Source organism: Calidris pugnax, unplaced genomic scaffold (assembly GCF_001431845.1).
Source record: "Calidris pugnax isolate Ruff unplaced genomic scaffold, ASM143184v1 scaffold145, whole genome shotgun sequence".
NCBI lineage: Eukaryota > Metazoa > Chordata > Aves > Charadriiformes > Scolopacidae > Calidris > Calidris pugnax.
The window spans coordinates 257,200-269,049 of record NW_015090939.1 but is presented as its reverse complement, the minus strand read 5'-3'; the positions used below and the strand labels follow the sequence as shown (position 1 = coordinate 269,049).

General features: G+C 52.6%; 1 protein-coding gene across 2 annotated transcripts in view; it reads right to left on the bottom strand.

Annotated features, from left to right (window-relative positions):
* LOC106893671 (sorting nexin-19-like) overlaps window positions 1-11,850 on the bottom strand; it is a 129,148-nt gene that overhangs the window by 110,461 nt on the left and 6,837 nt on the right. For both annotated transcript variants that reach the window (XM_014951838.1, XM_014951839.1), the window contains exons 6-8: window positions 11,452-11,548; window positions 11,034-11,199; window positions 7,989-8,118 (exon numbers count right to left, since the gene is read on the bottom strand). In XM_014951838.1, coding sequence (XP_014807324.1) covers window positions 7,989-8,118; window positions 11,034-11,199; window positions 11,452-11,548 — 393 coding nt within the window. The remainder of the gene's footprint in view (window positions 1-7,988; window positions 8,119-11,033; window positions 11,200-11,451; window positions 11,549-11,850) is intronic.

Sequence of the window (11,850 nt, the reverse complement as noted above, 5' to 3'; positions counted from 1 at the left end):
GCCCACTGCCTGCTCATGTCCAGCTTCTCCTCCACCAGCACCCCCACGTCCCTTTCCTCAGGGCTGCTTTCCAATACCTCACCCCCCAGTTTGTACTGATGGTGAGGATTGTTCCGGCCCAGGTGCAGAACCTTGCATTTGCTCTTGTTGAACCTCATGAGGTTCACCTGGGCCCACCTCTCCAGCCTGTCCAGGTCCTTTTGGATGACATCCCATCCCTCTGGTGTATGGACACCACCACACAGCTTGGTGTCATCCGCAAACTTGCTGATGGTGCCTTTAATCCCCCTGTCTATATCATTGATAAAAATGTTCAACACTATTGGCCCCAAATCGACTCCTCCAAGTAAGAAGCCAGAATATGGAGGGGATTTAAGTATTGGCAGCTCCTGCTATATCATTGATAAAAATGTTAAACACTATTGGCCCCAAATCCACTCCTCCAAGTAAGAAGCCAGAACATGGAGGGGATTTAGGTATTGGCAGCTCCTTTCTGCCAACAAAACTCTGCAGTGATGCCCAAGCCAGGTGTGGTGAGGTACTCAGGGACATTTAAGAGGGTCAGGCAACACTACACGCCAGTGGCACTTTCAAGTTAAGAGGATGGAAGAGGCTGCCAAAAGTCTTTGTTTTTGCCAGTTCTGTTGGCGCGGAGATCAAGGAATAAAGAGGAGAAAAACCAGGGGGAAAAAAAAAAAAAAACAACACCCAGCAAGCAGCTCCCTGCAGCTATGAGCTCCTTGACTCACACCACTGAGGTTGCACAAGTGCCCCACAGCACCTGGCCTGACACCCACGGGCTCCAGCACAGCCCCAAAGCCAAGAGGGCAGTGAGAAGGCAAGGGCAGTGATGGTGAGGCCCCGTGCCACGTCCCTGCTGAAGGAGGGACAGGAAAAAAAAAAAAAAAACAACACCCAGCAAGCAACTCCCTGCAGCTATGAGCTCCTTGACTCACACCACTGAGGTTGCACAAGTGCCCACAACACCCAGCCTGACACCCACGTCTCCAGCACAGCCCCAAAGCCAAGAGGGCAGTGAGAAGGCAAGGGCAGTGATGGCCAGGCCCCGTGCCACGTTCCTGTTGAAGGAGGGACAGGAGACATGCCACCAGAGCAAGCTGCAGCACCCTTTGGGTGAGCACAGATGTCCCAGACCACAGGCTTGGCCGCAAGGACCCTTTGCTGCCCCATTCAACTGACAACCCAGGACCTTTGTCAGGCACAGGCCACAGATAGAGGTCTGAGAAGTTCTCACTTGGTGAGGCTGGGCACCAAGTGAGCCCCCATGAAGCCAACCACGCTGCTGAGCTGTTATCCCTCAACACAGGGAGGCAGGGATGGGGGGGGACATGAAACCTGCTAGCTCAGAGAGCCTGGAAAGGACAGAGAAGAGGCCACAGCAATGTGACAGTCACCCTGGAGACCAGAGTCCTGTTGCTGATGGTGGTTTTTACCTCTGCAGGGAGAAACCTCCGTAGCAGCCAGCTCTGAGACCACTTCAGGGGCCACATCCTGCTCCCCCCAGCCTCCCTGTCCCATCAGAGGTACACTGAATGTGTAGCACAGTGTTGGAAAGGACAAATTCTTGAATAACCCACAGCTCTGCAGGCTCCAGCTGCCTGCACACCTCAACTCCATCCTACCTGCACCAGCTTCCTCCCCATGCTGTAGCCATACCTTGCCCAAACAATTTCCATCACCAAACAGGTGTCAAGACATCTCCTCTTTAGACCAAGACCTCAAGCTATTTATCCAAACCCTAACAGGCTGAAACCCCTGCCAAAAACCTAGGCTGCACCAAGAATTCAGATGCCCCAGACCCTCTGCTGAAAGGATGAAGACTATGGTCATCTGTGGCCTTGCCCAGGTCTTGAGCCCCAGCAACACTTGGCAAGATCCAGCACCTCAAATCCAAGACCACCCCTTGATTCTACACCCCATTTTAATGTACATATTCAAAACCTCTCCAGCCCCTTCTCTCCTCTGCTCCCACCCCAGGGCTCAGTGTCCCTCACTGCAGCACCCAAGAGCCAGACCATGCCCCAGGACTCAGCTTGGGGATGGATTTGAGCTCAGATGGACTTTCCTTTCCCCTGCTCATTCAGCAGTGGCTGAAACCTCAGGAGAACCAGCCAAAGAGAGAAAATCCTACAAGGAAGACAAGCCATACCCCTGGGTCACCTCACAAAGGGAACTAGAAGTAGAAGAACTTGCAAAAAAACCACTCCTAAAAGCCTGATGGTCATCTGTAATCAGTCTCAAAGCATCTCTCTCTCCCATCCTTTGGGGAGAAACATCATCTCCCCAAAACCACCCACTTCGCTGAGGAATGAAGGGACAAAGCCTGGAGGAGCAAAGTGACCCGAAGCAAGCAGCTCTCCTGGGTAAGACAGGATGCTTTGCATTTTTATTTTTTTTAAAAACTCATGCTCGGGGGAACATGACACCATCAAAGCTGCCCTGTGTAGGGCCACGTGCTCCCTTAAATACACACAAGCCCTGGCAGGGTCTCTACACCCCAGAATCACTCAGGTTTCAGGGTGCAGACAACTGGGATGTGCTGAGACACCTTCCCTCCACGTGGTGCCCCAGCTTTCTCTTGTGATGCCCAGGAAGGGGTTAGAAAAATCATACAGACTTGGATCCACACCTAAAACCCTCCCAAGATCCGTCCCTGTGGCTCCCCAAAAAAGGGGGAACAGAAGTGGAGGTGGGAGAACCCCAGCTGAAGGACACGGTGAGGTGGTCCCTGGTGGCTGTCACCCATGGGTGCCCCCAGCTTGTCGTGGCACTGACCTAGTGACCATGGTGCCATCAGGGATGGATGGACCCATGGCAGGGCTCGATTTGCACCCTCACCGTGTATTTTTAACGCCGCTTTGACTCACGGGGCTCTAAAAAGCACACGGATTCTCAAAATGTTTTGTAGCTCTTCCACCAACCCCCCCCTCCAGAGCCCAAAATAGACCCACATCTACTCCCTTTCACAAACAGGTCCCTCTTGCAGCCTCCCCATGGAAGAGAGAGATCTGCCTTTCCAGCCAGTGGGAGGGAAGTGAGAGATGGAAAGAGGAGGGTGCAGAGCTGGGTTTGTTTACAGGCACGGCCCCAGAGCCTGCTGGAAACCATCCTGGGCCCCAGGGCTGTCCCCAAAAAGCCTCCCAGGTCCCTCCGCCTTCTCCTTTCGGCTCCAAAAAAGGCTCACTCCCTCTTACATAATGGGGACGAGGGGCGGCGGGGCTGAGATCTCATCCCTTTTTACTTAACAATTACCTTTTTCGGTCATCCAGCCTTCCTCTCCCCGTTAAACTGACAGTCAGGGGAGATGGATAGTGCCCAGCTCCAGCTACTGCAGCTACTGAGAGGGGAAAGAGGAACGTGGTGGGATGCTCCAGGCAGAGAAGGGCCAAGGGAGCAGGGTAGGGAGGTCCCATCATCAGCACGGTCACAGCCATCACTCAATGGCACCATAGGGGAGGCTGTGGGCACCAAGGGAGAAAGCCCCCCAAAGGAGAGGGCTCTCTGGAGAAGCTGGACCTTGTTCTTGGGGGGTTTCTGTTGGATTCTTCTGCTCTGGCCCAAGGCAAACTCAGTGCAGAGAAGGCTGTGGAAGGAGAACACTCCTCAGCAAAGACAAACTGGGTGAGGAGCATGAATCCGGCAGCAATCCCCTTCTGAACATCCAAAACATGGCTTTTTTAACCTCTTCAAGGAGGAGGCCATCTCCTAGAGGAGGAGGCCACCATCTCCTAAAAGAGGAGGAGGCCACCATCTCCTAAAAGAGGAGGAGGCCACCATCTCCTAAAAGAGGAGGAGGCCACCATCTCCTAAAAGAGGAGGAAACCTCCTTTCCACCACCCACCACCTAACCCAGCCACTGATAGGAACCAAGAAGGACCTCATCTGATGGAGGGATGATTCCTACTCACACCCTGTGACCAGGAACAGTTCAGAGACAGGGTGTGTGCCCACCCGCTGCCCCGTGGTCATCTGTCTGTTCTCAGAGGTGGGAGGAACGATGCCTTGAATAGCACAGGCTCCCAAAACAGCTTCTGGTATTTTCTCCACCTGTAAATGGGAGGAGGCCACCATCTCCTAAAAGAGGAGGAAACCTCCTTTCCACCACCCACCACCTAACCCAGCCACTGATAGGAACCAAGAAGGACCTCATCTGATGGAGGGATGATTCCTACTCGCACCCTGTGACCAGGAACAGTTCAGAGACAGGGTGTGTGCCCACCCGCTGCCCCGTGGTCATCTGTCTGTTCTCAGAGGTGGGAGGAACGATGCCTTGAATAGCACAAGGTCCCAGAACAGCTTCTGGTATTTTCTCCACCTGCAAATGCCAGGCAGTGCCAGCCAGAAAACCAGTGCCAGGGCTGTGCCAGGTCTGGCTGAGACACGATCAAGTTGCAAATACTTAAAAGGAAGAGAAATGCCAGCAAATCCACGCCGTGGAGGGGCAGCTGGCAGCAGGTCTGGGCTAGGGACCTCTTGATCTGCTCAGGACTTCTTGATCTGCTCTTGATCCCCCTCCCTATTCCCAATTCTCCTCTCATACCAGACCCCAGCTTGCAGGACAGGCAGACACTGACTGCTCTCAGGGCAGTCCCTGCATCCACTGAAATGTCCTGCCGAGCACCAGCCCTCCATGTGGGCTTCCAGGCTCACCAAGAACCTGCCTACCCTTTGATTTGAGGTAGGAAAACCTCCACCCTAACACTCTTCCCTTTCAGGAGACTGAAGTGTGACCGAACTTCTTGATCTGCTCTTGATCCCCCTCCCTATTCCCAATTCTCCTCTCGTACCAGACCCCAGCTTGCAGGACAGGCAGATATTGACTGCTCTCAGGGCAGTTCCTGCAGACACTGAAGTGTCCTCCTGAGCCCCAGCCCTCCATGTGGGCTTCCAGGATCACCAAGAACCTGCCTACCCTTTGCTTTGAGGTAGGAAAACCTCCACCCTAACACTTCCCTTGCAGGAGACTGAAGTGTGACGATACCAGACCCCAGCTTGCAGGACAGGCAGACACTGACTGCTCTCAGGGCAGTCCCTGCATCCACTGAAATGTCCTGCCGAGCACCAGCCCTCCATGTGGGCTTCCAGGCTCACCAAGAACCTGCCTACCCTTTGATTTGAGGTAGGAAAACCTCCACCCTAACACTCTTCCCTTTCAGGAGACTGAAGTGTGACCTTCTGGGATGGGGTGGTAGCTATGACAGGCTGGAGAGGTGGGCCCAGGTGAACCTCATGAGGTTCAACAAGAGCAAATGCAGGGTTCTGCACCTGGGCCGGAACAATCCTCCCCATCAGTACAGACTGGGGGGTGAGGTATTGGAAAGCAGCCCTGAGGAAAGGGATCTGGGGGTGCTGGTGGAGGAGAAGCTGGACATGAGCAGGCAGTGGGCACGTGCAGCCCAGAAGGCCAATCCCATCCTGGGCTGCATCAAAAGATGTGTTGCCAGCAGGTCCAGAGAGGGGATTCTGCCACTTTACGCTGCTCTGGTGAGACCTCACCTGGAGTATTGTGTGCAGGTCTGGAGCCCTCAATATAAGAAGGACATGGACCTGATGGAGAGGGTCCAGAGGAGGGCCACAAGGATGATCAGGGGGATGGAGCACCTCTGCTACGAGGACAGGCTGAGGGAGCTGGGGTTGTTCAGCCTGGAGAAGAGGAGGCTCCGGGGAGACCTAATAGCAGCCTTCCAGTACCTGAAGGGAGCCTACAGGAAGGCTGGGGAGAACCTGTTTAGAAAGGCCTGCAGTGACAGGACGAGGGGCAATGGCTTCAAGCTGGAGGGGAACAGCTTTAGACTGGATATGAGGAGAGGGTTCTTCACTGGGAGGGTGGTGGAGCACTGGCACAGGTTGCCCAGGGAGGTGGTTGAGGCCCCATCCCTGGAGATATTCAAGGAGAGGCTGGACGAGGCCCTGGGCAACCTGGTCTAGTTGGGGGTGTCCCTGCTGACTGCGGGGGGGTCGGACTAGATGACCTTTGGAGGTCCCTTCCAGCCTGGGCAATTCTATGACTCTATGATTCTATGGGAGCAGAAAGAGAAGAGTAAAATGCTCCCTGCAGCAAACCATGAGCAACACCATCCTTCTAGCAATGCAAGAACTCCTTCCCATCTCCTTCACACCAGACCTGTGGACACCAGGTTGTCCCAGAACAAGAGCAGAGCCAGCGTGGACACAGACAGAACAGGGTTAGCTCCAAAGGGTGCATTTGCACCCTGTGCTGATCACAATCAGGACATCAAGGAGTCACAGGACTTCCCACCAGCACCTCCAGCCAAAGGTTTGCCCTCAGCACACCGTGGTTCACCCAGAGCCATCCAAGAACAGCAGCTACAAATATATTCAGAACTTGTGGAGCTCCTCCACCTTCCAGAGCAAAGCATGTGCTGTGTGTGTGTGTGTGACAGCTTCTCTAGTGGAAAATACCAATGCCACGTGGCAGGGCTGCAGGCTCCCCGGGTGACCGGGACACTGCTTATTAGGAGGTGATGACGTGCCTGTTCAAGCTCTCATACCTCTGTGCTTACACCCAAGGATTGGGTTCCAGCTCATTCCCCCAAGAGACCAGAACTCGTTTTGGAGCAAGGGGAGCAACACCCACCTCCTCCCACCCCAGGAAACAGACGTGAGAGCCATGACCTGACCTCAAAACACTTCGGCAACCTCTGCTGAGGGTGGCTTAAATTACCAGTTTGCTTACAATGTGCTGCCCTGTGCATTCTGCCACCAGCTTTGAATGCCTGAGAGAGAAGGAGAGGTGCAGGAGCAGGAAAAGCAGTGCTGCAAGGCTCCCCCTGGCCAAAAATCATAGAATCCTTAAAGATCCCCTCCTTCCAACCCCCCTGCCACGGGAAGGGACACCTCCCACTAGAGCAGGTTGCTCAAAGCCCCGTCCAACCTCCAGGGTTGGGGCAAGCACTTCACAGAATCCCAGAATCTTCTAGGTTGGAAGGGACCTTCAAGATCATCTTGTCCAACCGTCAACCTAACTGACAAAAATAGACACCCACACAACAAACAAGGAGCATCATCACTAAACCATCCCTCCCAGCACTACATCAACCCAGCTTTTGAACACCTCCAGGGATGGGGCCTCAACCCCCTCCCTGGGCAGCCCATTCCAATGGCTGAGAACCCTTTCAGTGAAAAAGTGGTTCTTAATGTCCAGCCTGAACCTCCCCTGGGGCAACTTGAGGCCATTTCCTCTTGTCCTGTCGCCTGGGACTTGAGAAAAGAGACCGCCCCCCACCTCTCTACACCCTCCTTTCAGGGAGTTGGAGAGAGCAATAAGGGCTCCCCTCAGCCTCCTCTTCTCCAGGCTGAATAACCCCAGTTCCCTCAGCCTCTCCTCATAAGACTCCTGGTAAGGCTTTCCTTTTACTCCAAAGGACCATATCCTCAGCTGAAGATAGTCACTGACCTACACAAGAAAACCAGAAATGCTCTCTGTTTGTGTGTCTTGGTCTGATGCCTTACCACACAGAGGCACTGGCCTCCAAAAAGCTTGGCCAGCTGGAAAGGAAGTCTTTCCCTAACACATCTGCAGGTCACTGCCCAAGGCACAAGCACCACCACAGAGCAGAGAGGGGGCAACAGCAAGAGCAACAACCCTGGGAGGCTGCACTTCCAGCTGTTGCTTGACAAGTCCCCGTTCCCCGTGCCTGTTTATTCTCCTTTTGCAGAAAGAACAAGCTGAGCTCCCAGGCAGAGAGACCAGGAGGCCAGTCTCTCCCTGTCTCCAGGACAAGGAGCTGGATCCTTCCTTTCCGTGGTTGTTCAAGGACAGGATGCTGGCCACGGGGAAAACAAGTCCTACTACAGCTCTCCAAGATGTTTACTCCACACACACGCAACATCTTTACAGAACCTCGTTGTTTGATGTGACAGAAAGAATTTATCTGCAGTTTTTGATTAAACTCCAAAGGCAATGTCATCTCTCAGAGCTGTGAGGTTGGTTGCTGAGGCCTTACCTTTGAATGAGGGTCCCAAAGAGCAGGTGGAAAACCTTCTGGATGTTCTCCGTGCACAGCCAGCTCCAGTGATCCACCAACAGCAGACGGAGCACGTCCAGGGCCAGGTCAGCCAAAGCTGTCTCCGAGTCTGTCAGGAGGAAGAGGAGGGTCAGATGAAGAAGCCAACTCAGTGCTTAAGCAAACCTGGTGGAAACATCACCCAAAACTCACTTTTTTCCCCCCAACAGCCTCCCTGAGGTTCTTGTGCCCAGCCTAGCACCTTGTGCCACGTGCAGATGACCTGCTGTGGCACAGCTAGAATGGTGAGCCTGCCTTCCCACCTGCTGCCCTGATCTCTCTTTCATTTCCACCTCCATCCAAGCAGCCCCAATCTTCCTACCAAGGGGAAAACCAGACCAGAGCGTGGCTGCTCCGAGTGCTCAGCTCCTTCTCAATTACACTGAGGGGTCAATACTTGGACCCGTGCTGTTTAATATATTCATCAGTGACCTGGACGAGGGGACAGGGTGTATCCTCAGCAAGTTGGCTGATGATCCCAAACCGGGAGGGGTGGCTGACACCCCAGAGGGCTGTGCTGCCATCCAGGGTGACCTGGACAGGCTGGAGAGCTGGGCAAGGAAGAACCTCATGAGGTTCAACAGGGAAAAGTGTAGGATCCTGCACCTGGGGAAGAAAAATGTCAGGTACCAGTACAAAAGAGTCCAGCGTAGGGCTACAAAGATGATTCAAGGATTGGAGCATCTCCCTTATGAGGAGAGACTGAGAGAGCTGGGACTCTTTAGTCTGGAGAAGAGAAGGCTGAGGGGAGACCTTATCAACGCCTACAAGTATCTCAAGGGAGGGTTGAAGGAGGAGGGAGCCAGACTCTTTTCAGTGGTTCCCAGTGAGAGGACGAGGGGCAACGGGCACAAGTTGGAACATAAGAGGTTTCACTCAAATATGAGGAGAAACTTCTTCATGGTGAGGGTGCCAGAGCCCTGGAACAGGTTGTGGAGTCCCCTTCTTTGGAGATTTTCAAGCCCCGCCTGGATGCTCCTGAGTAACATGCTCTGACAAGCTCTAGGCAATCCTGCTTCAGCAGGGGAGTTGGACTAGATGATCTCTATGGTCCCTTCCAACTCTAAAAATTCAATGAAATTCAGTGAAATTATCAAACCACGTGGGGATCACAGTGTTCCCAAAACAGGTGACAAAAGTGGCAGTGACTGCACCCAGGAGAAAGGTACATTGGTGAGGACTATTTTCCTAGGTTTCACCAACACTTCCCGTTCTTCCAAGGTGCAGTTTTCCAGGCACAAGGCCCTGGATGGTGTTTACAGGCTGCCATCGTGTGGCAGACTTGGAAGTCTCGGCAGGAAGAGGGATGGAACCACATCCAGATTAACCAGACCCACCAGTTAAAACAAAAATCCCCACACATCCCTGGTGACACACACGTGGGACAGCAAAACCTCCCTCATACCCTCAGGAGGATGTCGAAGCCTACGGTGTAAACACGTTCTACTTGTTAGAGAATTAAATCTATGCTGCTTGGCCCCAAAGCATTGTGGGTTTTATGCAGAATAAGCTCATTATATACCACAAACCTGCCTGAGAGAACCTCTCCTAGGCCAGAGTATAAACCTGAAGCGACTGTGTCATCTCCTTTGGCAGATTGAGCCCCTGCACCACAGCCCCCCTGCTCTAACCTTCCCCAACACCTCATCTTCCAACCACTCTCTGCCAACGAGACCTATTCCCAAACCATTTACTGCTGGAGATAAAGAGGAGAGGGATTCAGCATGTCTCCTCCTCTCCTCCCCTGCTGCATACAATCTGGATTAATTAACTCCAGGCCATTTCATTTGGAAAAAGACAGAGGGCACGACACGCACAAGTTACACCTCGTTTGCTTTGCCCTCCGAGACTTGACTTCCCTGCACCCAAAAAAAATAAAAAAAAAAAATGGAGCAGGCTGTGTAGTTTCACCATAACCCCATACAAAAAGCATCATCGACAAGCTCTGTTTATTCCTGTAGCATCCAAGTCCCCTTCCTCGGAGAGCCCTCGGGCCAACCTCTTCCCAGAAGAGTCACCCAGTGAGCAGATATGGAAACCAGTTGCCTTTAGAACCAGACATTCATCCCCCTCGCCCTGCCAGACCAGCCTGCCCTGTCTCAGCTCTGAAGCATCACAGACCCGCAGGCATTTGACATCATTTATGTCAAATTTCCTTAAGATTTCAGCTCCTTTGGCCTGCTCCATATCTCTTGTGCTCTACCCAGAGATCTTGGCCTCCCATTCCAGTCCTGCTCCCCACAAGCTCCAGAACAAGGACAGTGTTTGAAGTTTCTAGGCAAAGCTGGTAGCACAGGCTGGGTTTCAGAATACCAGACCCATCCTGTCACAAGCACATGCTTTCAAGCAGAGCTTGCCAAACTCCAACCACTGGAGTGAAGTTTTTGGGAAGTTCCAGCTGATACAGCCCAACTATTCCAAGAAAAAGATTAGAAAACATATTTTTTTTTGCTCGTGTTCAGGATAATCGTGTAACCGCTCCGAGAGGCACCCCGAGCTTCAGAGGATGGATCTCTATTCAGAAAGGGAACATCATTCCTTGAATTGGGATTTGCTATTCCCACCAAAACTATCCAAACCTCACTGAACCTCAAAAAAAATCCTTTCTATGGACACATCAAGGCTGACGAGACTATCAAGAAATTGAAATTTGGCCATTTTGCAGTTTCTAAGAGCTCGATCTTTTAACATTTGCAGCTTAAGAAGCATGTCCTTCAACTTATTTGTGCAGCAACTGTGCTGAGTAAATCCAGGTGAAGATCTACAGTGACACAACTAAGCTAAGACCCAGTTTGCTTCCAATAGCCATAAAACCCAGAGAAATCACCAAACAGGGCTGGAAAAACTCCGTTTGCCTTCTTTTTAATCAAGGCACAAAAGGCAGGAGACCGGGTCCTCACACTGAAGGCCTTTCAAGCTGAGCCTGGAGATGTTGGAGCACCAAGAGTGACACAAGTGAAGCAGTAACAGAGGGGCTGAGCTCACCAGAGTCTGTGTCTGGATGTGTCCCCTGCTCCGACGTCCCCATGGAGCTTTCCTTCCCTTCTCTGCCTCCTTCTCCTTCAGGAGCTTTGCTGGGGACACTCTCCAGCAGCTTCTCCTGCTTCTGGATGAAGGACTCCATAGCAGCCAGCGACAGAGCACCAGAGACCTACAAAAAGAGCAGCATATCACTGGGGTGAGCTGATATATGAGCTCTCCACTACCCAGACAGCCTCCCACCACTTGGTTTGCACCTTTCTGTAGCCCACAACACAACTAGGGCTACTTCTTGCCTTTCTGGCAATGCAGGAACAAGGCTGAAGTAGCCACAACCTTCCTGCACATGGATTATTCCAGGCCAGCACCCAACCAGGGCAGTAATGAGGATCAGGGAGAGATTGCAAGAGGGATCTGGACTCACAGCAGTGCCTTCCCTGACAGAGTACACGATCCTGTCATGGGCTTCGTTCACATTCAGCACTGGAGCAATTTTACTGGATGAGAACCTCAGCCTGGACCTGAAGAAGAAAAGATATTGCAGAGTCAGGATTTTCACCACAAGGTGTGAGCGATGAGTTTCCCAGCCTCAGCCAAGGACCAGCATCTTGTCCAAGCTGAGAAGTTTGACGAGACCTAAAGTGGTTCAAAAAAAAGTATCTGCCCCCAGGATAATTGAGAGGTGGCAGTAAAACCACGCAACAAAAGTATCAGGAACAGCGTGGGGAGTAGGGCCTGAGAGGTGATTGTCCCCCTGTACTGGGCACTGGTGAGGCCTCACCTCGAGGGCTGTGTCCAGTTTTGGGCCCCCTACCATAAAAAA